Raw genomic sequence first — 26,008 nt, 5'->3', positions numbered from 1 at the left:
GGCCTCCTTGACTCCGCGCTCAAACCAGCGTTCCCCCAGGATGTGTACATCCTCATCACTGAAAGAGTGTCCACTGGCCTGTAGGTGTAAATAGACTGCAGAGTCCCGGCCTGACGAGGTGGCTCTTCTGTGTTGTGCCATCCGCTTCGCCAGAGGTTGTTTGATTTCCCTGATGTATCCTCCTGGCACTTAACAGCGTACACTATGTTACTCTGTTTGTGTCGGGGACCCGATCCTTGGGGTGAACCAATTTTTGGCGCAGCGTGTTTAGGGGTTTAAAAGCCACAGAGACCCGGTGTTTAGAAAAAATGCATCTCAACTGTTCCGATACTCCTGACACGTACGGGATCACTACAGGTTTTTGCTTATGCAGCGGTTGTCCTTCTCTCCTGGATCGGCTGGAGCTTTCTTTTGGCGCCTTCCCAGCTTTGACAAAAGTCCAGCTGGGATAACCACATTTACTCAGGGCCTTCTCTAGTCAAGTCAAGTCAAGTTGGCTTTATTGTCACTTCAACCATATACAGTTTAACAGTACACAGTGAGGCGAAACAACGTTCCTCCAGGAACCAAGGTGCTACATGCAACATAAATTTACAACATAAATTAACAGAAAACACTAAACTAGCTAACTAAGAGGCCTAGTTAGCTGGCTAGCAGAGACAAGACAGACTGACCTAACATAAATTACAACATAAATTAACAAAAAAAAAAAAAAAAACTATCTAACTATCTAAGGAAGACTTTTTTTTTTGTTATCAGACAGCAGACAACAAAGTGCACGTGCAAATGTGCAAACAAGAGCAGCAAAGTGACAGAATGATAGAAAAACACAACGTAACATAATAATAAGGTTTTGTGATGATGAGGTGAGGTAGTGGAGTAAACATTCCTTAGTGTAGCAGCAAAAATTAGGAAGTGCAGAAGTTAGTGCAAAAAGTCCAGTAATAATATTGTGCAAAAGAGCATTTACAGGTTGGTGTGTACGATGGTTTAGTGGTGTAGGTCAGTGTGTTTGCGCTTGTGTTGATTAGTCAGTCCAGTCTCAATGTTTTGAGGTAGTTGAGTTAAGCTGAGTGATAATGTGTGTGTGTGTGTGTGTGTGTGTGTGTGTGTGTGTGTGTGTGTGTGTGTGTGTGTGCGTGTGCGTGTTTATCAGTCAGTCCCTTTTTGCTGAGGAGACGGATGGCCTATGGAAAAAAGCTGTTGCACAGTCTGGATGTGTGTGCCCGAATGCTTCGGTACCTTTTTCCAGATGACAGGAGTGTGAAGAGTGTGTGAGAGGGGTGTGTCCGATCAGCCACAATGCTGGTGGCTTTGCGAATGCATCGTATGGTGTAGATGTGTGATGTTCTTCTGCTTCCCTGGCCGCTGTGTCTGTGGGGATGGTGCTGGCTCTGTGTTGTAGCGTCCTAATGACACCCAGTTTATGCTCCAGTGGATGATGAGAGTCAACCTTAAATGCTGATCCGTATGCGTAGGTTTCCGGTACACATCGGCTCTTGGAAAACTTGTGTACTTCAATGTGCATTTTAAACAAATATGTTCTTCTCACATACATGGTCTTGAATAATCAGGCCCCATCTTATCTTAAAGACCTCATAGTACCATATCACCCCACTAGAGCACTTCACTTTCAGGTAGCTGGCTTACTTGTGGTCCCTAGGGTATTTAAATGTAGTATGAGAGCCAGAGCCTTCAGCTTTCAGACCCCTCTTCTGTGGAACCAGCTTGGATTTGAGAGACAGACCCTCGCTACTTTTAAGATTAGGCTTAAAACTTTCATTTTTGACAAAACTAGGGTTGGATCAGGTGACCCTGAATCCACTATAGCTATGCTTTAATAGACTTAGGCTGCTGGTGGCTTCCCATGATGCACGGAGTGTTTCTCCTTCTCTCACCTCTTTTTACTCACCATATGTTTATACACCAACCTGCATTTAATTAGGAGTTAATTCATAATTTCTGGCTCTCTACCACAGCATGTTGTGTGATTTGGCGCTATATCAATTTAATTGAAGTGAATTGAATTGAACAGTATTAAAATTAATTATTATAAATGTAGACCAGCCTTTAAATTTGTACCACAAAAACGCTGATACTGTCGAGAATGATGATGCAAATAATACATCTTCTGCTGGAAAAGTTTTCCAGGACAGGGTCCCAGCTAGAACTAAACAAATATTTGAGTCAATCTTTATTTAAAGTGTTAAAAGAAATCTTCTGTCCAGGCAAAGCAATAGTTTGCTAAGAGATGAGAGAATATCTGTGTGCCTCTGTGATGAATCGCTTATGGATTAATCACAAAATTAGAATTATACCAAAAAAGGCTGATTCTTTTTCAAAGAATGGGCATTCTTCAGATGGCCATGAGATCTTCATGATACCAGTTAATGTATTTTAGGTTGGTAAGCAAATAATATCAGGAAATTTCCCTACAATATTTGCCCCTGCATTGGCCCTGATTTAGGTAAGTGGAGGGTAATGAACCTGTTGGTGACAGATCTGGGCTACGTCTTCTTCTACAGGAGGTGACAGGCCTTGGAAAGGGACTGTACAGTATCCCACAGACAAGGTCCCGGGGTCACCGACCAGCTTTGCAGGACTAACACACCTGCCAGCAGCACAATGAGGTCTAATGAGCGCACACTGACAGCCCCAGTCTGTAAGCAGCAGGCCCAGTGCCCTGAATGGCTCACACCTCAACGCTCATATTGAAGTCCTGGCTGTCAAGTCAATACCTTCATTAGTGACTTCATAGCAGTTCACTCTGTGAGACTGTACAAAGGCTGCCAGGAACACAAAGGGGCACATTCCAGGGATTATGGGACATTGGCAGGTTTGTGTCATTAAAAGGAGTTCACTTTTTCCTTGAATGCAAGGAATTTAGTTTAGGAAGTAGGAATTACTATATTTCTATATAATTAATGTAACAAGGTGCTTTATCTTTCACAGTTTGATGTAGTTTAATATATTGTTGACCTGTCAAAAATACTATAGGCATAAAAAATTATGTTCTCAGACCCTAACCTCAATTAGGTTTCAAGGGAACTTTATTTTCTCCTGTGTTACATTTGCAACATTTGTGGAGTAACACAGAAAACTGATTATAAGCTTCTAATGTTTGTAAGGTTTAAGGGTCCATTGTAGCCCATACCAGTGATCTGATGTGGTCAGATTTCTATAGTTTAAGATCAATGAAAGTTGACCAGTAACCTCTGTCTTTTCTACAGTCTTCTAATATAACTTATCTCAGGTAGTAAAAAGACATTTCTAATAATCAGAGCTGCCCAGGCTAAGTCTTGACATATCAGCACTTAGGTCAATACACCACCTGCTGACATCTGAAGAGGAAATTCTTCAGGATGTCATGTTCTCTGATGCATGAAGAGTGTCCCGTACTTTTTTGTAGACTTAATTAAAGTGACATAATGATTTAGTGGCTTTGCAGAGACCTCTGTCCCCTGCTGCCTACCCCAGGAAACATTTCTCTTTAGGCATAAAGAGCCTCTGATTCCTGGTGTTTAAGCAGAAAGAGCCAGACTGCCACCATGCTTCAGGGACTTTAACCTCTGATCATGCGACCTGTGATCCCTGTGATGACCCAGAACAAAGACTACAACATTTTTCTTTTCATAAAGCTTGGCAGGTTTTGTTAGAAGTCACAGGTTTGTAAGTTGCACGTGTTTATGTACATGTCAAGAAACACACTGAAAACGCCACATCTTGGACATACAAGACAAAAAGACAGGCACTGTCTACATACAAGAGAGAAAAATAGTGTCCACAGCATTTCTCACAAACCTTCTGGCTGTTTAATTAGACTACCTCTGCAAAAAGAGAAGACGAGAACTCTTAAGATTCCTGCATTTCTTTTCAAAAGACTCCAGGGATTAGGAGACACTCAGCATAATCAAAACTTGACATTTATGCAGCTCCATTGAGTCGTGTGGGAAACAGTGCACACAGACTTTGCCCCTGACACAAAAGCCTAGGAATGAGCTTCTGTTTTCCTCTGACAATGCCACATGCACTGTTACACCCTCGCCTGTGAAAATAAGGTGTTTTTGTTTTTTTCCTTTCCCTTGATAGGTCAGACCAATATATGTTTAGTTTAGTGTAACAAAGTGGAAGCAGAAAACAGAACCATGGGAGAGTGCTGAGGATGGGGGGGGGGGGGGCTGCTGCGTGTTAAGAGGCAGGAAGGCTGCCACTCAGATAGCATGTAATACAGTACTTCCCCTTGTTTAACAATAATGTTGGCCTAAATTCAAAGAACAAAGGGGTGTGTGTGTGTGTGTGTGTGTGTGTGTGTGTGTGTGTGTGTGTGTGTGTGTGTGTTTTTCAGGATATTAACTGATATGATAATGTGTCGGGTTTGTTAAATATTTGTTTATTACCAGTGAAAAATAGGACCCAGTGATGATATTAGTATCACTTTATAATACAGCTCGAGACTAAAGGTCTAAGTTGAATTTCCAACGTATTTGACCTGAAGTAACACTGTAAATACATTTATTGACAAATACATGAATTTATTAAAATTACTTACTTAAAATTACTTAATTTTATATGTATAGCATCAAATCACAACAACATTTGCCTCAAGGGGCTTTATATTCTAAGGTAAAGGTAGTGCAATGTGCATATCACCTGAAACTGCCTTAAAGGCGGTTGTTTTTAGTAGGTAGTGCTCTGTCACGCCAGCCTGAGGGCAGCAGTTTGAACAGATTATGTCTGGGGTGTGAGGGGTCTGCAGAGATGTTGTCTGCCCGTTTCCTACAGGTCCTGCATGGAGGGAAGAATGGCACCGACGATCCTCTCTCAAGACCTGGTCGTCCATTACAATCTGTCCTGCTTCGTGACTGAGCTGAAGCAGGCTTACATTATAATTTGTTTCACAATAGGCTTTATTTTTCTTAGACCCACTGTGACAGAATAAATATATCAGACTGTAAAATTGATGCTGTTCTTTTAATAACTTTGAGTGCCTCGATCTTATCGTAACTAAGGCATATTAGTGAATTCTCAGTAAACTAAAACACATTTAAAATACATTTTTGCATGAGTATATTGTGTTTGGTTTAATAGCTCAGCACTGAAATGTCCAGTTTTGCTGATGATATCATCTTGTTGTCATTAATCCAGGTCTTCTTTTAAAATGATCATGCTTCAGCACTTGTAAGAGTCATGGCAGAGAATCGTTATATTTTCAGATTATTTATCTGTCCCGTCTTCATGACTATCACTCGAACTCTTAGAGGGACTTCCTTCAAATTTAGCAAAAAGTTTAACTTCAGCTCAAAGATCATCTCAATTGTAATTGTTGGACACCTGTTCAACTGCTTGTTAATGCAAATATATAATTTGTCAATCACATGGCGACAGTTCAGTGCATCAAGGCATGCAGACATGGTCAAGATGAGCCACTGAAGTTCAAACCAAGCATCACCCTGTGAGCAGCAGTTCTCTAGTTGAGAGTTACTTGTTCGCACCAAATGTTAGAGGAAAATTTCCAGATTGCTTTTATGCTGATAGGAAGACAACAGAAGCTCAAATAACCACTCATTGTGACCAAGGTATGCAGAAGATCACACACAATGATACACAAAGATATAGACCGTGGAGTCTCTCTTGGTAAAGGAATCTTAAAAATCTAATTTCCTAAATACATTTTAAAAAACTTATCCAGCTAACTTGAGGCTGTTAAATAAATAATTAATCATTGAGAAAGGAGATTAACAGCTTATTACATGCTGGGATGCAATGGACTGAGGAAGATTGTCAGACTATCAGATTAAAAGCAAATCTAGTTTGACGGCTCCCCGGATGTCAGGGAAAAAAGAAAAAGTAAGCAGTTATTGAAAATGTGACAAGAGCTGCTCTTGACCTCATGAAATTACAGTCTGTATATCGTATCATTTTGATTATTCTCACAGTAAAAAGGTTGTCAAGTGATCTGATAAAATTGCCACATAACCTCTAAATCTTTAAATCAGGGTTCCTCCTTAAGGGTTTCATTTTCACACACAAAAAAACAAACATGCTTGTCAGGGATTCATAAAAGATTAAAAAAGATGCTATTTTATTTTAGGGAAATAAAACCCAAAGCCTCTTTTTTTTTTTTTTTTTTAGCAGCTGGGAGATATAAACTGTGGGAGGGGGTTGTGTGCTGCCGAAAAGCAGCCAGTGTCGATGTAAGACTTGTGTCGTTCATGTCTGTGTGCAAAATGCCATCGTCGATCTGAGAGGAAAAGGTCAGCTGTGCTCAGTGAGCTGTCAGGATGTAGATCAGACCTCCCGTTTGAGCTCTGCGCCTCAGTTTTGACTTCAGATATTTTTACGTCTGACTGATTTACCAAAAAGGCTTTTTTTTTTTCTCTCTTCGAGTCTGAGAAAGCTACTGCTGATACTGCTGTTTTTAAACATCTTCAGAATCATCCAAAAGCCTTTGACTTTGTTTTTTCGGTCTGGTGCCCTGCTGACTCTGAGGCGAACATTATGGCAGGGGTTGGAGAAATCTGCTGCTATCCTAACTGCTACTCAAGGCTCCAAAAAACCTTAAACTATTTTTTTAAACATAAAGAAGAAAATCAAATAGAACCATGTTTGTATTGTTTATTAAAGTTTTTTTTTTATTGATTTTTGCGGCTTTCTTGTAAACAGAAAAAAAAGATTAAGAAAATACATTTAAAAAAGCAATACGTATATGTTGAAAGTGGGGAAAAACATTCATTTGTTTATGTCAGAGTACTTATGACCCCTGAGAATTAGAAACATAGATAAGCCAGTTTTCCAAGGAAAATATTAAACTAATGATTCCCACACAGGGAGGCTGTCGGAGTCCTGACTGTGCAGAGAACTTAAGCCAGTGTCTGAATCGTCGTCGTTCACATTGTGAGTTTTTGACAACCCCCTTGCTTGCTCCACCCACCCGTTTTTTCTCTGCAAAGTGCTCATCATCCCCGTCTTAACGTCTGCCCCGTGGCTATATCTCTTCTTAGTGTCTGTCCCCTCCTCCATGCCCAAAGTGTTCACTTTCTCCAGCAAATCCCTTATCTCCCTCTCCCTCTCCCCGCAAATCTGCTCGGTCAGCTCTAAATCGCTCCTAATAGCTTCTAAATCCGCGTTGAGGCGCAGGCCGATGTATAAACTGGCATTTAACTGCGTTTTGATCCTCTCTTCTTCCAAAAGCTGCTCATTTTCTGGTGATGTTTCCACTTCGGTGGAGGGAAGGAATAGCGAGTCATCCCCAGACTCCAAGTTTTTACGTTGCAGCTCCTCCTTCCTCCGCTGCATCCAGCGGTGGTTCAGCTCATCCTGGATCTCCCCTGTGATCACGTCTATAAGGGTTTCATGCTCCCACAACTCCTCCTGTAGTCTAACTACCTCCTCACGGTGTCGGAAATACTTTTCAAGCTTGGCCAAAGTGTCAGACGAACGCAGGTTTTCCACTTCGTGGCTGGAAGCCGCAGCGACATCAACCAAATACGTATTTTGAACGTAATTGGCCCCGTGCCTTTTAATTCTGTCCATGTGCACCTTCGCCTCGCACCTTTCGATCTCTGCGTCCAGCTCTGTAATCCTCTGAATTTGCTGTCGGATTGTATGATCCTGAGAAACCACAGAATGAACCAAAGTTTCCATCTTCTCCGCGCAAGACGCGTCTCTGCGCGCCGCCTTCGATCTCTTTTTATTGATCTTCTCCAACTTTCTAAAAGCTTTCCTGACTATGCGACGCTGTTTCTCAGGTGAGATGGAACTCACGGTACACCGCGCAGTCCCTCTCATAATACAGGGGCTCTCTTTGCTGAGCACCACGCGAGCCTCTGCGCTTCGGGCTCCGTGGCTGTCCAAAGACACTTCGCTCTTCACCAGCACGAACTTGACGTTTCTCTGCTCGTCTCCCCAGGCGACCCAAAGCCGCAAAACCCTAGTTTTGTTTGGCAAAATCCTCTCGCATCCCCTCCATTTCTCCACGATGCAGTAGGACTGTGCTGCGCAAAGCCCTTGTTGGGAGTTTTGGTCTTCAAGAAGCACTTTGATAACATCAGCGCAAGTTGTGCGCTTTGACAAGCCGAGGACGAGCTTTTCCTCTCGGCAGACCCACACTGATATCTTATTCTCCTCAGACTCCATCTCGCATTTCTGCTAAACTCTATCTCTTCTAAACAATAGTAGATTTAAAAATTTAAATCCGCTCGTCGAAAGAAAAGCTCCTCAGTGTCCATACCCGAGTCCAGTGCATGCGCGCTGCGTCCTAGACGCATCTGCAAAGTTGCAGTCGGGACTGGAGGTGTCTCTGTCTGTGTCCACGGAGCGCATAAGTTAAGGAAAACACTTTGCGCGCCGGTATTCCCAGTCCTGACTGCCACTGCTGTGATCACATGACCACACACACACACACACACACACACACACACACACACACACACACACACACACACACACACACACACACACACACACACACACACCTTTTTTTGGTGGGATGAGCTCCACCTGAGCCTCGATGCTTTTAAGAACAACGACCAGCCATGAATTCTTTGATGGAGCAGCTTGGAGGCTCGCTGTGTTCTTCTGGTTTCTGTATCCATAATGCATCAAATAGGACATGAGTACCTACATATATAGGAATGAGTACTTTATATGGATTATGTTTTTATCTTATTTTTTTAATGACTTTGTATTTCAGATCTGGTTCATTATTAAGGTTATGTTGTTAACTTTTTCTGTAGATCCAGTTAAAACAGCGTTAAAAGACAAAAAATATGAATAAATAAATATTGGAGCTGAAAGAAAATTTCACTAACTGGCTTCAACAGGCTTTGAGGATTCTAAGGCATCTAATCATGGTAATGGACTGATTCTTATATAGCGCTTTTCTACAATGACCTTGTGCATAATTTATGTATTTTGTGTAACACCTGAAAGAATAAGTTTTACCTGCAGGTTTTCTGAGGGGTATTTTCTTCTTCAAGGATTAAATTCAGTTTATTTCCTGCTTCTTAAGTGTCAGTACTTTCAATATCTTACTTCTAATTATAGTCATCTTTCATCTGATAGAGCCACATATCACAATTCTGTGAACTGTACTCACATGTCAAACACATAAGTGAAACAAGAGGAAAAAGGTAGGAAGGCAGAAACACAAATGCTCCTTCCTGCAGTTCAGAGCAATGAGCAGACTGTTACCTGCTGCTGATGGATCACGCTTTGCATTCAGTGATCTGAATGTTCAGAGTCAGTTTGCCTGTGTTGATATGAGTGAGGGAGCATAGATATGGAACACTTCAGTTGCTTTACTTGAATTCATAATGTTGACCCTGTTAGCTTTTCCTTCGTTATGCTTATTCTTCTGATTCACTGCTTTCAAGTATTAGCCTTGCTCAGTCTTGAACTCAGGGACTTTACAAAGAAAGAGAATAAATGAGTATTCAGCTATTCTGTCAGGAGATCTCTGACAGATGTATTTACCTCTAGCTTTGCTGGTTTGCTAGTGCTCATGTGACAGCATGTGCCTGGTCTTGATGGATTAGGACGTTTGTGTGTTAGTGGGTGGAAATTTTACTTTCCACATTACAATGCAAAGTCATATACATACTTACCAGCATGCAGTCCCCCAAATTAGTTCCAGTCCACATATCAGGAAAGATTACCTTCACATAAAGATAAATTTCACTTGAGTCAAACCCATGAGAACTGATTCATCATGTTATTATTGTACCAATCAAATGGAAACAAAAACATGTGCATCACTCAGGTGACATTTAAGTAGTACAAAAGTGTAAAGCTCCCATGTAGAGGTGTATTACTTTACACACTTAAACTACTAGTTTTATTGAGCCTCTCTTAAGGAGCACTAATCTTTATTCAGCTGTTCAGCAGTAGTTGGTTGGTTTCCACATGTAGGATTTATAGCAGCACCTTATTTGAGCCCCTCCATCTCAGGTGCAACATTCAAAACGTTTTGGTTTGTGTTAGTAATAATATAAAGACTGGTTACTGAAATAGTGCTTTTCTGACTGAGGGGTTATCACTGCTGGGTACAGAACCACTAAAGGCCAGCCAGGAAACCAGGGGAAAATATGGATGGACGAATAAATATGATTTTTGGAGGGAAAATAAACAAAACGCACTTTACTAATGCAGAAATCTGAATCCTTTTTATTTACATTGTTGTGTGTTGACAGTTTGTGGGGAGTGGGGCTGAACTGTAATTGGTTTCTGAAGCTGGTGTGCTGGAAATAGCTTGAGAACCTCTGATTTAAAAAGGTTGAGCAAGAAAACAGAAATCTGTAGCACTTTGATTAAATGGTGTCTCCCTCTTGTGGCGAGTCCTGCCATTACAGCGATGCACATTCAATTATGTTCTCTCACATGCTCCATCTACTGTTGATGTGAGGCCTTTGCAGTCAAGGAGTTAACAGACTCATCCACACAGCAAAGATTCAAGTGAGAAAAATAAAAGGAAGCAATCTTTTTCAGATTTATTTAACTTCAATATTGCGTACATACAAAGTATCTAGAAAGCTACAAAATATCTACTATTGTCAAGAAGGCATCATAATGTTACGGAGCAAAGACAAGACCATATGCAGAACACAAACAGAGCAGAGCTTCTTTTCTCTCCTTTGCTCCAACACTTTACAGTGATGGATATGAAAAGAGATCACACATCTGTACCAAGAAAAGCCAAGATATAATTTTATAGAAAGCACCTTTTTACAAAGGGGGTGCTGAAAAAAATCTGCACACAAAACCCAAATATGTAAATGACAGTTTACATTTCATGAGCTATATGTCAAGAATCACTTTAAAGCCAGGTACCAGTACCTACTCTTAGCAAAAGCTGATATGCTTGTAGCTGCGATTCCTTGACTTGGCGCGTCCACTTTCCGGGGCAAAGAGTCCACCAGACATCCGTGCCATCAAAGGCGTCAGTCCTGCTGTTTTAGTGTTAAAATGTAAAAATGTACCAGCAGTGCAGCAGTAACATCATTACCATCTCACTGGGCTCGCAATATTACAGATAATGTCATCACAAAACCGGGTACGACTGTATACAAGTACAATAAGAAAACAGGAACATCTAACTGTAATCGATAAATGTGAACAGATACACAAGGTAAGCATAAAAGAAAAATAAAGTCCACAGTGTTCACAGAACTGCGGCAAAAATACTGAATCATTTAACTTTATCTGCACCCCCACCCCCACCCCAAGACATTGTCTGCAATTATTTAGAGCTTTGTTGATTAAACTACTTTAAGATGATTATAATTTCTGTAAGAAATAGTAAATGTTTTGAGTAATTATGATCCTTACAATGAAAGTATACAGATTTAAACACGTAAAACAATCTTAAGTTTCATTTTTAGAGTCTGTACTGTAGAATTAATATTAAATAAACATTATTTTTTCTTTTTTGTTCTAATGGATAAAAGCTTGTGTCGGTCCCTGCCTTTTCGCCATCACAGCTGTGACATTGTGAAACCATAATGCTTCCAAAAAAAGCCTCGTTTCAAAAAAAAACTAACAAACAAAAAAAAAAAAAAAAACACTTGAGCCTGCAAGTGTGCACGAAGCAGACAGCTTCAGTGTTTTTCTGTTGACATCCTGCATGCAGTCAGTGGCCGTTCAATATTAGACAAAATCTTTAACCTTAAGCGAAGAAATAGTTGGGTTTGAGAAATCAATTTACAATGTAATAAAAATGAATATCATTTATTTCTTCTCCTTAGTAACCATGTTCCCCTGCTGTCATTACAGTCCTTTGAAAGGCAATGTGGTGATTTGTTTCACTTATGTCTTATTTTTTTTTTTCTTCTTCTTCTTCTTTTTTTGGTCTGGCAACATTAAATTTATAATTTCTGTTTGATCTTTTTTTTTTAAGCTGGAAAATCTGAACCAAAGGCACTTCCTTGCTACCATGCAGGACACAACAATAATTGACTGCATCTCTGTATTTTTGGTCTTCTGCGACAGGAAAGGCAGTCAGTCTTTTTATAGTACACTCTTAGAGAAGGAAGGAAAAAAAGAAAGGCTGATATTTTAGGAACATATTACAGCGTTACAGGAAAAATAACCTGTTTCTGAGCTTAAATTTGCAAACATAATTGAATATAAGTGTACTGCCTCTTTAAAAAAAAAAACCCCCAAAAAAACCCCAGCAACAACAAAAACTGTATTTCTAGGAGTGTACCGATTTCGAGAACCGTGATTTCTGAGATGTGAAGATGAACCAAATAATACATCTGTAAGTTATTTCTGCCCGTCTCACACAAAACTAATTTTAGACTTAGAAAACAGGGTAAATGCAGGATAATGAGTATACTCTAAGGCACTGTACACTTAGGCTTTGGCAGATTTGAATTGTGATTTTTTTTGTTGTTGTTGTTGTCATTCATTTATTTTACACAACACAAACACAATGTAGAGATCACAGTTTTAGTGGCATCTTTTGGAGTTCACATACAGTTTGTACGTGTTTAAGGCTCGGCAATCAGCGTAGGCCACAGAAACATGTGAACATAGTGTGACCATGAAGGCAGCAACACTCTGGCTTGGAGTTATCACACGGCGATCCCAGAGTGTTGGGTGGGGGGCAAAACCACAGCATGCTGAACGACGCATTGCTGTCTATGATTTTGTAGTGTCTCGATAGGTTAAACAGTTTTTTCGTTTTTCTTTTTTTAAAGCGCAGAATTAACAGAATAGACGCAAGCATCACTAAGGCAAGCACAGGAAGGGAAACAAAGTGCTTTCTGACCAGATACGAGTCCGATTAGAGTCATTTTAGCAGGACTCACATATTTAAAAAAAATAAAAAATTCTCATGGCCATTGTCAGAGAAAAGATTTGTTTGCAGCGCTGAAATGCTTAGCAGGCGGTGAGACTTCCTACATTTACGGAGCGGATGCAGGCAAACTGTAGTGTTTTCACAGTGCATTCATTCTGGTGTCTAAAACTTGGGAGTGCTTCAACAGGGATAAATATTACCGAAAGCTCAGTTGTTGGCGTTCTTATGTAGTAATTTCGCAACCACCTGCTTTCGGCCACTGCACGTATAGTGTTGTTCTGTTTCTTTGGAAAGTTTAACAGCTGTGTGTGTTTTCATGTCTGCGTATCTACAGTATGTATGCTCACAAATCATGAAGTACAGACATACAAAACAGCCTCAAACATATTACACAGAACGCAACCATGCCGCTGATAGAAAAACAAAAAAAGGCCCGTGTCCTTTTGTCTTTTTTTTTTTTTCCTTAGTCTACATTAACAAAGCAGAAAAAACCGACACACACATTTTCATTTACCAAACACATCCAGGAAACTCTTTAAGGATGGCCACATTTATACCCGACAGAGACCAACATATTTAAAATTCCCATATTCAAACATTAAAACAACTGTACCGCAATTCACAGCTGCAGTCAAATAACAAACACTTATATTAAAACAGATTTATAACAACGACTCCACCTGATACCTTGACCAAAGAGCGTTGTAGGTATGACTTTCGTGTAGAGGCACTGCCACTTTTGTTTTGAGGTTGGTAAGTCTATGAAAAGGAGGAGCTCCAAGCGGATTCATTCCTTCACCAGTCTGTAGATGTGATGCTGCGCGCCGTGCTCACTATTCGAAACTTCAAACACGCACGCCATACATAGCAACGTCTCCTGGGTGTCCCTGTTTGTCACCACCTGCAAGAGAGAGCACTTACTTTAGAGGAGAAGCGCTGCACAGCGGGAAATAAACAGAGAAATGGATGCAGCAAAGGATGGTTACCGAGTTTGAAGACGTGGACGGGAAACTGAGCGAAAAGACAGACGCATGCATTGTTAGAGTTCTGAAGCTGTGTGTGCGCGCACGGTTAAATGTTCAGTACCAGTTTAAACTTGGCCAGGAGAGCCACATTTTTTACTCTTTTATTTACAGGAGGTTTTAAGTGCAATTTAGACTCTCTATCGAGGGAATATGTTTTATATATACAACTTGTTAACTCCTGTTTGTTAGGCTGTGGGAAAGTGAGTTGTGTTTTTGTTTTGTTTTTTCCAAAGTAACTTTTCGTCTTTAATTTGATCCAGTCTGAAGTTTCAGAGCTCTAATGTGAAGCTGTCACCTTACAAATAAACAGCATCACTGAGAGCGCACACTCAGCAACAAAAATAATCAACTCGAATTAAAACGTTTATTCTACCGCTCTCTATGCTAAATCCCAAGATGAATGATTTTAGCAGCGTTCATTTTTTTTTGTCTCATTGGCAGCTGTGCTGGATTTTACTGTTATTTATAGATTTTTATCGCCATTTTATCAGGATCATCATCTGTTAATGTCTCACTGTAACTCATAGGAATCATTTTGGGTTGAAAAGTCATATGATGCATGGAACCAACTTCATCTCCGATTATAGTTTTAGGTTTTGTCAAGCCAGCGAATGCAAAAAAAAAAAAAAAAGCCTTCAAAGTATCCATTGGATAATTACTGCAGTGATTAATATGTTTCAGCTGGGAGCAGATTATTTAAGTCTGATGCAGTGAACAGCTTCTCACTTCTTAAACAATCATACTGGAAAAGATATTAAGTGATCAGCAAAAAGATGTTACTGGCTTTCAGAAGGGTCGAATGACTGAGCTGAATCAAGCAAAACCACTGAGGAGATTGCTGTTACTTCTTAAATTTAGTATAAGCACGATTAAAACCTGGAAGGGCAACAGTGGGGAACAATCATCTCTGAGGAGGAAATGTGGCTGGAAAAAAAATATCTTGAATGATCAGAGATCATTTACATGTTTGGTGACATGAAATGATTAAAAAAAATATATAAATCAACAGTAGACTTCACAGCTACTGTATGTTTAAAACCACTTCCCAGTTGGAAAGGTCACATTCCAAGATAACAATAACATCGGGCTCAAATTGTGAACAAAGTGGTTCAGGGAACATTAGACATGATTTTCACACATGGATCGGACCGCCACAGAGCCCAGACCTCGAACCCGTTGAGAATCTTTGTGCACATACTGGGAGGAGACTTTTCACAGAGAACCAATTCTCCCGTCATCAGTACAAGACCTGGAAGAATTAATGCAATTCTGCATGGAAATAAATGGCATGACACTACATAGGCTTTGCATAAGGAGGTAAATGTGTCGAATCACCAAACCTACAGGTGGGTCCAATCAAATATAGAGAGAGTGATTTCAGAGCATCCTCGTCTTTATCATCCAAAAAAAAACCCCAAAAAAACCCCAAAACATTAAAGCAGAGTTGAAAAATTCTGACAGAAATTGACTAACAAGTAATGTTTCATGATGTCTCTCTCACGTTTTTCCATTTCCATCTTACTGTACAGAAAACTTTCTACAACTGGTGTTGAAATGGAGGGAACTTTGGATGCCTCAGCACATACGCTACATTCTTTAAATACCAGCTTATGAAAGGGAATTCATTTATGCACGTCTTTTGTGCACAGGCATACTTTATACACTAAACTCTTGGACCTTGATTCCTGATATCAACTAATCTTTGAATATAAACATGTTATTTAAGGGGGAAAATGTGCAGAGCAGATTTTAATAATATCTAGTAGCATAAATTGAAACATCATGTTTCAGTAAAACCTGAGCATAGTGTTGAGCCATCCCTTGTTCTGCACAGGCCAAAATGGAACAAGAAACCAACTAACCCTATGTTTTAGGGAGAAATACACAAAATTTGCTGCAGCTACCATTTTCCCTCTATTAGGGTTACTTTGTATTCATACTGGGCACAATGGAAAAATCTGAGAAATGAAAACACAACATTAGGATTCAGCAAGAAGCAGAAGAGACAAATGTGCTTAGAAAATTATATCAATCTGTGAAACATATTTTCGGATCCTTCTTCCAGTCTTGTGCTACTTATATGTCTTAAAAGAACTGCCACACTTTTAAAAATAATCATGTATTAAGTCTGACATGAATCATGAGTTTATTTAATGATTAACACACTAAGATGGGTTTTTTGGGGGAGGGGGGCTGCTTGCACACCCCTTGGCCTGGGTGCTTTCTCTGCAGTGGTGAATGACACTTTAAGACCCCATGTGATGCCAATAACAGGGTTTCCTGCCCTCTCTTATCCTCCCTTTCCCCTGCAGATAATGAGGGTCCTCACACTGTGTTTCATCCCCTGTGGAATGAGAGGAATGTGAATCCAGGCAGAGGAACACATCTCAAGGCCCAGTGAAGTCCCCCCACCGCCCCCACTCAGATTTTTTTTAAAGCCAGCTGGAGCCACCAGCACATCCTGACAGCAGCAAGAAAAACACTCCCAGAGAGGGACGTCGCCCACTCAGGTCAGTGAGGTGATTACCAATAAGATAGTGAAGTTCTCCAGCACACTGTTCATCATATACTTCTCCGGCAGATGTTTTAGCTTATGGATGAAGTTGATCATGTATTCACACATGGGGGATCGACTTATCCGGTAGACAAAACGTCCATTTTCAAAGCGTGCATATTCAGTCTGAGGGGAAAGAAGAACAAGCAGCGCACATAAGAAATGTAAAACACACAAACAAACCCCAGGAGGTACAGTAAAAAATCCTGCTTCTCATTTTAGTTCATACCTCGACTTTCTCCACAACCTGCTTGCCAAAGGAGCAAACTTTTGTCGAACATGTGATGGTCATGTTCTCTGGACTCTCATACTGACTGGTGACGCCATAGAAAGATCCGGTATCATCTTGAATGTTGCAGTTTAAGTCAGCCTGAGGCAAAGAAAAACAACAAACACTGAGCTTCAGAGAACATTTTCTTTTTGTTACAATGTCTTTTTGTACAAGTCATTTAAAAGAAAAGAGATGAACAGTTTTAAATGTGTTTTCTACTGAAATGAAAGGCTTGGAAGAATACTTGTACTGACAGAAAGTCCAAAGGGTTGCTGCTTTTGCATAAGATTAAAAAAAACCTCATAGAAAAATAAGGCTGAGAAGCAACATTTAGAAGAAGGCAACCGTGTTTGTGCCCCGATCAAAATCAATAGGGAAAAGGAACAAACATTAAAATATTTAATGCATCCAAACCCTTAAAGAATTGTGCCATTTAATGACATTTTAATACCAAAATGGAAAGTTTAGTAGTTTAAAAATACTGGATCTCTAAATACTATTAAAATTAAAATAAAACACACCTATAAGATTTTAAAAACATTTTTTTTTTTACCAATACCTTTTTCATTTTAAAGGATTAAAAGCCAAGATGGTGCATATGAAATTGAAAAATGCCACTTTAAAGATGACCATGTTTCCAAGTAATCTTAAAGCCAGTTTTGGCATTTCTGTGAAATTATTAACTGTATTAGAGATGTGGTTCAAGGACTCATGTGAGCATGTCAAACACATACCAATTCTAAATAGGTTACCATTTAGAACTAAAGATAATAAAGTACGTGTTTGGAGCGCTTCAGTGACAAAATAAAGAGCGCTGTACTCCAGGACGACATGGACATAAGAAATGGAAGAACTATTCAGAGGTGAATGAAATAAAAACTACTTGCATCACTGGGAAAATTAAATTAAAATAATAACAACAATAAAAAAATATAATAATACATTTTAAATATGTTAAGTTATCTGGATTTAAACTATAACTGCTCTTCTTAAGCAGTAAAAAAGTGGATTACAATTCAATAATTACTTTTTTTTTTACATACACCACTTCCAGGAGTTAGAGAGAAGCAGAAAGCTCTTCGTGTTTTTCCTCCATTGTGCATTCTCAACATGCACATTCAATCGACTGCCCAGAAACCAGAATGTCTCATTTTGTTAAGTGCCTCGTCTTTTCTTCTTCCCTCTTACCCTGACTGCACACACGAGAAAATGAGAAGAGGGGTCCAACATTTGTGCTTTTAGCTCCATTTTTGGTCTCTACCAACTGCTGAAAGAAGTATTTAGCTTTTTTGTTACAAGACGATTGAATATGTTTACCAGCTGCTGATAAATATCTCATACGAGATACGGATGATTTTTATCCATAGGTTTATCTTTACATCCATCCATTTCCTTATGATTTTCCAATTCAGGGTCTTTTGGGGGGGGGGGGGCTGGGGCAACCATTCACACATGGAGCCAATTTAGATTAACTAATTAACGCAACACGCATGTCTTTGGACTGTGGGGAGAAGCCGGATTACCCAAAGAGAACATGCACACTCTACACAGCTGGCCAATGGATTCAAACTCAGGACCTTCGTGTTGTGAGGCAACAGTGCTTCCCCAACGGCACCACCACGCCACTCTGTATTTGTCACTTGAATAAAAACATCTCTTTAACCATTACTAGAAATATTATGATGGTGTTCAGATATTAATTCAAACATTTTGACATCATTTTATACTGTAAGCTGTGCACAGTCGGTCATGTAGCTTTCTGAAACGGCAAACATCTGTCTGATCAGGGCTGCTGAGCCCAGCCGTGCATATCGCATAAAAAATGAGAAGATCCCGGCCACATCTGAATAAGCATGTTAATGTGCCCATATTGGAAGAAAGATTCTAAAGAGGATTAAATGAAGTTACGTTAAAAGACTGATTTACAACGTTGAGCGGGTCTGCTCCTGGAGGGCAGCCTCTCTGTGCCCTGAACATCCTGTTCATTACGGACACAAAAAGGGGAGACGTCCTCCTACAACATTCTCCTCCTTCATTAAGCAAAGCAGTTATACATTCATTATTGTGCAGATTCTGCCTTTCATTTGAAATTTAAATTTGTCGGTCACTTCAAAAGGAATTTGAGGGGACTTGGTCCAAGTGCATACGGCCCTACTTTGTTTGCTGCCGCTAGTTAGCATTTTGCATCAGGGAGGAAATGCATGCAATGTTTAAACAGCCATTAGGAGCACAACCAGGTCACTCCATTGTTTGGAGATATTACACTGAATTAGTGGGTGCTTTGATCAAAAGCTCTCCTGCTATGCAAGTCCAAATATAGCAGAGTGCATTCTGCAAACATTGAGAGCAATCTTCTCTGTGTAGACTGATTACACCCAATCACTAAGCACGAAGCAGAACACACTGTTACTAAACAGGATTGTTTGATCAAATTTTTCACAATGCGCAAAAGGTTACAGTGAAATTAATACTTATGTATGGAGAGCCTAATCAAGCTGCAACAAAGCATTTTTTTTTATCAGATACTCATCTTCTCATCAGCATTGCTTATAAATTACACTCACCCAGAATTTTATAAGGAAGAAGGAATTCTGGGGGCCTTTTGCATACAGCTCCTTCAGTCCGCCTTTCTTTTCTGGAAATTTATCGTAGATCTGACGAATGTCCACCGACTCCAGCAGGGCGTCACTGTAGGAATGATTCGTCTGCCCGATGTGCACAAACAGGTGTTTGTTGTACTGCAAGAGTAAAATGAAAAATGAATACAGATGGAAACTTGTATTAAAAAAGAAAAAAGATGAAACTATTTAAAGTCGGATTCTTTTGTTTTGCAGCGTGAACTCAATAATAGCGTGCGAAAAAACCCATGCAAAAGGAGCGCGTATCAATATTCACAAAGTCATCAGCACAGAAGAGTTTACTGAAGCAAAATAAGCCAGATCTGATGTGCCAGTCCTGAAGTAATCATCGCAATAAGCAACTGGTAGCCAGGATTAGACTGATAATGCACTGGGATGAGAAACAACTCTCTGCAACATCGCTTTTTTATTAGTCACTCGAAATAGTTTTGAGCAACTTTCCTGTTTTATGACATACAAATGAGGTAATAACATTTATGTTTCACTAACCCTCAAAATAAACTGATCCCCTCATTTGTATTAAACAAAGCTGCTTCAGCCACAAATTATGATTGAGCAACTGTGCAAAACGATGTATTTTCTAAACAAAAACATTTTTCGTAGACAATCTTACCACCTTTCCTCACATGAAAATCTAAAAATGTTTCTACCTCAGCCAAGTTAAAATGATAATACAAAACAAAAGTGCTTTGGTCATTTCTTCCCTATTTGATTTGGTCAATTTTTTAAACTTTTAAATGAAAATATCTGAATTTGGTTTGACAATGTGAATAAAAATTAGGGCCAGTTAAACCTCAAACCTGTGATGGAGAGCCAAAAGTAGATGAAAGAGGAGCAGCGAATCACAGAAAAAACATTTTGTTTTCAAAGGTTTGTTGCCCTCTTTGTGACCGTCTGAAACTCTGCTGCACTTCAGTGTAAAAGCTCACAGAATGGCGTCTCCGGCACACAGCCCCGAGTGCAAATGCAATATTTTTAAGCCTCAAGTTGCATTTAAGATTAAAGGCTGTTCCTGTGTTATCAATGCAAAAGACTATTCACTAAAATGAAAAACAAACATATTGTTAAAGAAATCAAAACATACAAGGAACTGATTAATATGCATTCATTCATTATTTCTGCAGGTCTCCGTGCCTTGCATCAAGCCAGCCTTTTGCCCCTCTCAGCTTGTTTTGGCCTCTTCTCAGCTGACTCTCTGCCTGGGAAAATGTCCCAGTGTATTCATAGAGGAAAGGACTGGGTGATAAGAGGTGGGAATGAACACCAAGAGATAGTGAAATTTCATGCTTTGGTATAATGCTTTCACTCACAGAGTCTGGGTCTCTCTGCTGCTCTAGGAAGGCAGAGAACTCCACCAGTCTGAGTTTAGATGTACCGATGGAGCGGCCCTGCCATGCTGGCGCCGTGGGTGCTGGAGCTGCTGTGGGCTCGAAACCTGCAGAAACACCAGAACAACAAAATATTCATCTGTTCTGCTGGTTGTTTTCCCAGCAGAGCATGTGCATGTTCTTTCTGAAACACTAGTTCACATTAACCTCATTTCATCAGGTTTGTTTATGACAAGAAAATTAATTTAATATCTTAGTGCAGATTCACAGAAATCTGACGTGCTTGATTTGGAAGGAAATGCATGCTCTATAATATTTCATTCATCTCTAAGGAGACATCTCCCAATTTAATTTTTTTTATAGACAAAAAAAATTCTGTGGTGAATTTAAAAGATATTTCAAAATATTTCAAAACAGAAATAATGACAGTGTACCACAGATATTACATTTTTATTGGATTAAGGAATTAGGGTCGAGATATCTGAAAAGACATTTGAAAAACAAGTTACAAAGTTCATCTTTGAATGTTGCATGTTTTATAATTAGGTAAAGTCTCACTTGAAATTGCTGTCGTGACTGCTGGCTGGATGGGATAGGGTTGCTGGGTGAAAGGCTTAATACTGGAACAAAAAAACCAACAGTCATTAGGCAAAAAATGGTTTCCTTTTTGTTTAAAGAGCATTTATTTATTTCCTGAAAAAGTTGGTTCAAGGTTTAAAACTTACTCTTGCGATGATCCTGGCTGACCAGCCGAAATCATACCCTGCCATAACTACAGAATTAGATGTATAAATAGACAAGAAAGAACAAGCAACAAAGAACATCCAATTGTGAGCAGCTGTTAGTGACAAGATCAGAATGGCTCTGAGCTCCATGTTCAGTGTATGTAGTTATCTTGACTACCACTCCTTTTGATCATGTGCTTATCTGATAGGGGCAGTTGTGCAAAGCTGTGGTGTGTAATGTGATTTGGCCTGGGTTTTTGGTGTGGTTGGCCCTATCGGTGCCCTGGGTGAAGCTGGACAGGATGGATCAATAGCGGGGTGCCGGCAAGGCTCTTACCCCTGCTCCAGGGAAGGCTGGGCGAGGGATGCCTGGCAGGCCGAGCTTGTTGTGAATAGCCGTGGCAGAGACGATCTGAGCCGAGGACATGGAGGCCATGCTCTGGAGGGCTTTGTCCTTCACGGCTTGGTCCTTTAACAGCAGTCACAAAAGGCTTAGCACTCGCACAGAAGGGAGAGGAGGGGTGTGTTGCAGAGGTAGCACAAATGAGACTCTAAACAACACACTGAAAGCACGGCTGACCTCTCTCACAACAGCGAAAAGCAAGCAGGTTAAAAGAAGCAGCACTGGCATTTCTATGCTACATGCAGGCTTTATTTCATTATTTTTTTAAAGTTATGTGCTGACTGAATTCCAATATACCGTAGCTAGCAGTGGTATGCACTTAAATGAAAGTTTGCCTGTTGACTAATCTAGTTTTTTAAAAACTCATTCAGAAGTGCTTTCCATCAAGGCTGCATTTGTGTGCATGTCAAAACACATCACGTCAAAACACAAAGAATTTTTCAACTAAAACTGAAGGACACAAATCCCACTTGGTTAATAGTTTTTTTGTTGTTGTTGTTTGTTGTTTTTTTCACAACTCTAGTCAGTTCCTTTTGTTTAATCTTTGTAAAAGAGGTTTTTGAAATTATAGGGATTTTATTGTGAAATACAGGGAAAACCTGTATTACATACTACATACTTTCCGCTACTTTGGCCGAAGTGTTTTCATCAAATAATGCTAAACGTCTCATACTGCAGCAGACTGCACCCATATACACTGGCAAACCCATGCAGACTCACTGGTGGCAGAAGCTACAGGTAAGCATGCTGGCAGTACATGCTGACGGAGCAGAGTCAAGCTACAGTATGCTCGTAGCATGATGACACACGGACACCAATGAACACTGCCAGCCGGTGTTGTGTTACTGTGGCAGGAGCGGAAATGCAAAACTAGAAGCTGAAGGGCAAGGCAGGTCCTAACTGAAGCAGACACGGTGTCACAAGCAGAAAACAAAATACTCACCATATTTGTAACCTAAATGCAAACAAACAAGGTTTTATTGGAAAATTGCAATTCAAACACTGCAGTTAATTCAAGAGCTATGTGTGAAAAAATATATCAGCAATACACCTTTAAATATCGGTAAAACACAACAAAGTAAATATCTGCTCTTCTTTACACAATACATGCACAGATGTGTAACTAACACTTAATCACAAAGAATTATGAAATTTGTATTTACAAATCATGTGGAGAAAGTCTTACGCTCTATAATTTTCACAATCTGATCAGTAGTCATCACTCAAGACAAAACAAGGGAACACTAACGTAATGACTGCAATTATACTAAAATGCCATAGACAGGACGAGAAGCAGCAGGTTTTGATGCCCCCCAGAATGAAGGGCACACTTGTATTTCTCTTCACCAATGAACTCTAATTTGCTTTAAATGAGAAAAGACAGGGATTCATACAAAAGCTGTCTGTTTTTCTTCAGACAGCCGCCTGTGCCCCTGAAAGAACAGGCATTCATGTGGCTAGCTGCCTGTCTGACTCTGTCTCTCAGTGTAAACGCGCGCGCATACACACACTTACACACACACACACACTTACACACACACACACACACACACACACAGATTAATGAGGGGTCATTAATTCGTGTTGAATACTGGGAGTGGAGCAAAGTGTGAAAGTCAAAACGTATAGTCGGCTCCCCAAGAAAAGAAGAAAATGGCACATGGGTGGAGTGTCCTTTGATATACAAGCATTACTTCATAAAATACCTTAAATTACAGGTCAGTATTATTCAAGATTACTTCTTTCACAATGCTCTTCTCCCATTTTAATGTGCCATTCTGAAAAGCTTTCTTCAGCGATTTTAACAGATTTCACTATTTCTGAAACAACTGACGAGAACGTTCTGAAATGACGACATCTGAACTGGGAGGAAGGAAAGCGACTGACAGCCATGGCATTGTGAGAGCCTGGAGTTATCAACAGATTGAAGGGAGAACAAGAAAGCGGGGGGGGGGGGGGGGGGGGGGGGGGGGGGGGATTTCAGAAACAGCCAGCTTCACTGCCATTCTCTGCTCTGAATGTGCACCACTGAGTCTTTGACGGTGAGGAAAAGTTGGGTTACATTGTCAAAGGAAGCAGAGGTGTAATCTCTTCTTCATTTTTTAAAACACGGACTCCCGCCCCCTTTGCCATGCTGCCTTTTTTAAAAAATAAAGTCTGCTTAGTAAGAGATGTAAGCAGACCCATTTCCCCGCACCTTCAGCTTCCAGCCACTCACCAAAACAGCCAATGCCAGCATGCTTCCCAACATGCACACACTTTGATTTAGACTTTAATAGAGGAAAATTTGAGCCTGACCAGCCCCCCATCAAAAAAAAAAAAAAGGGGGCAGACCATTGTTATTATGACCTAGTACGGAGTATGTGTTGTTGCACTACTAGAGAATTTGTCATTACATAAAGACACAGTAACACATCGGCTCTTTGAACAAAATATTAATCAATCTACAAACGTTGATGCAGGATGGATTTCCACAGATTTTATGTAGTTTTCTATAGACTGCGCTGCAGATTTTGAATCCTTTTCATTTCACCACATTTTCATTTACATCCAAAATCACTCAAATTTAATCAAATTTGGTACATATGTTAATGATTACCCGGACTACCTTATACATGCGGCGACAAGTTTGAAATTCCTAGTTTGAAATTCCAGACGGTAAACATTTCCACTGTTTGTTTGTTAGCTTTTAGCTCAAACCTAGGCTCTAGTCACACAGGCCTAGACACTAGTCACTAAGAAAACATGTATATTCCTCAACTGCTAGCAAGTGGTTGATGGAAGTTGCTGGCAGCTAGTACAAATTGGCTGCAAATAGCTATATAGTGTTGCACCAAAAATCTCCTTGTAATTGCTTTGATTGCTAGAAGGCATTGCTGCAGTCACCTGCAGGCTGTATGGTCAACTTTTCTATAAACGCTTGCCACCTACTCCCCAAGTCGTAGTGAAACTGTAACAAGTGCGATGCAGACTAGACATGAAGAAAGTTCGCCTTCATTTTAAAAGTTGTGCCTGTTTAAATGTATTGGTTGCAGCAGAATGGTGCAACTCTTTACTTTAAAGGCAAATCTTCGTTATCCGGTTGATGTCCCACTCTAGTGTTTCACACCAGTGAAACTGTAAAGTACTTATGAGTGTTTGGAGACAAGTCTGTGTTTCTTTGTGTATTTTATGCTTTGTATGTACTGGCTAAGAAATGTAGTTTTAATTAATTTTATTTATTTATTTTTAAAAACTTTTTCAATTTCAGCAAAATTACCTAGAAAAATCCAGTTCTGGTCAGGCTCATGACTAATAAAAGATTAAACATGTAGGATCCATATGTCGGACTATTTTTTGTTAATTTAAATCGCAAAAGCATGTCTTTATATATTTATACAAGATCACGGTTATTTTGTGCAGCTGCTCTCAAAGCAAAGGCTGGTGATGAAAGAATTAATGTCATTGAAACCAAGCAGACAGGACAGTGACAGCATGTTTGGGTTAGAACGAGTGAGAGATGGTCAAGAAAGTGAGTAAGTGAGATTAGAAGGGCTGAACAGAAAAGCAGAGGATTTGGGTTATGGGGGGAATCAGAGGATCAAGCATTCACTCTGTCTCTACAGGAAACAGAAAGTTAAGATGCACAGCAACCAAACAAGCCCAAAAGCAGAAAAGCGCATACCTTTAGCTTGGACTGAAACTCACGAGATTTCCTTCTGGCAAGAACCTGAATGTGACTAGACACCTGCGGAGTAGGGGAGGGGAGGAAAACAAAGGAAGAGCCTGTAACCATGGCAATGAAAAGCCCCCTGCAACTGGGCAAAGCCAGACGTACCTTAATGGCAGCTTGGATTTCTCGAACTTTCTTTCTTGCTAAGACCTGTATGTGACTAGACACCTCCATTTAAAAAAAAAAGAGAAAAAGGAAAATAAAAAAACAGGAAAACCCAAAAAAGTACAAAGTGGATCACACATGTCTTTGTTTAAAAACACTTCAAGAAGATAAGGTGTATAACAGAAGCATCTTCAAACCACACACCAAGCTAACAGCCAATAAAGCGTTATGCTGTGTTGTCGTCACTTAAGTGAACTGATTAAGGAGGATGCAGGCCCCTTTAGCACACATTAAGAGCACACAGATGTGATCTGCTGTGTGCTGAATGAAAATCGGCTAGTCTAGTATCCTTGTGGGAGCTGCGAAAGGCATTTCACCGGCCAAGTTTATCTACGATGTCTATACAGTTCAAAATGATTTTATACTCTCAAATGAAACATTCATCAG

At 40.0% G+C, this 26,008-nt stretch overlaps 2 protein-coding genes across 7 annotated transcripts in view; both read right to left on the bottom strand.

Annotated features, from left to right (window-relative positions):
- Positions 1-6,696: 6,696 nt before the first annotated feature.
- On the bottom strand, positions 6,697-8,206 carry rassf10b (Ras association domain family member 10b). Its single transcript, XM_086298860.1, has one exon. The coding sequence runs from the start codon at positions 8,134-8,136 to the stop codon at positions 6,805-6,807; it is 1,332 nt and encodes a 443-aa protein (XP_086154986.1). The 5' UTR covers positions 8,137-8,206; the 3' UTR covers positions 6,697-6,804.
- Positions 8,207-13,235: 5,029 nt separating this feature from the next.
- The window catches only part of tead1b (TEA domain family member 1b), a 51,898-nt gene continuing 39,125 nt past the window's right edge, over positions 13,236-26,008 (bottom strand). The window contains exons 5-15 of one of the 6 annotated variants that reach the window (XM_086287769.1): positions 25,562-25,624; positions 25,409-25,471; positions 22,688-22,699; positions 21,679-21,810; positions 21,342-21,388; positions 21,175-21,236; positions 20,599-20,723; positions 19,214-19,387; positions 16,608-16,748; positions 16,352-16,504; positions 13,236-13,700 (exon numbers count right to left, since the gene is read on the bottom strand). In XM_086287769.1, the coding sequence (XP_086143895.1) occupies positions 13,587-13,700; positions 16,352-16,504; positions 16,608-16,748; positions 19,214-19,387; positions 20,599-20,723; positions 21,175-21,236; positions 21,342-21,388; positions 21,679-21,810; positions 22,688-22,699; positions 25,409-25,471; positions 25,562-25,624 (1,086 nt within the window). In that variant the 3' untranslated portion in view covers positions 13,236-13,586. Of the gene's footprint in view, positions 13,701-16,351; positions 16,505-16,607; positions 16,749-19,213; positions 19,388-20,598; positions 20,724-21,174; positions 21,237-21,341; positions 21,389-21,678; positions 21,811-22,687; positions 22,700-25,408; positions 25,625-26,008 lie in introns of all 6 variants that reach the window. The other 5 variants (XM_086287760.1, XM_086287773.1, XM_086287777.1 and 2 more) reach the window with 5 other exon arrangements.

The sequence above is a fragment of the Aulonocara sp. 'chitande type north' Nkhata Bay genome, linkage group LG1, assembly GCF_057382095.1.
Source record: "Aulonocara sp. 'chitande type north' Nkhata Bay isolate Kocher_YH1m ecotype deep benthic linkage group LG1, A_spYH_male_GT1.1, whole genome shotgun sequence".
Taxonomy (NCBI): Eukaryota; Metazoa; Chordata; class Actinopteri; order Cichliformes; family Cichlidae; genus Aulonocara; species Aulonocara sp. 'chitande type north' Nkhata Bay.
This window is presented reverse-complemented; position numbering and strand designations above follow the sequence as displayed.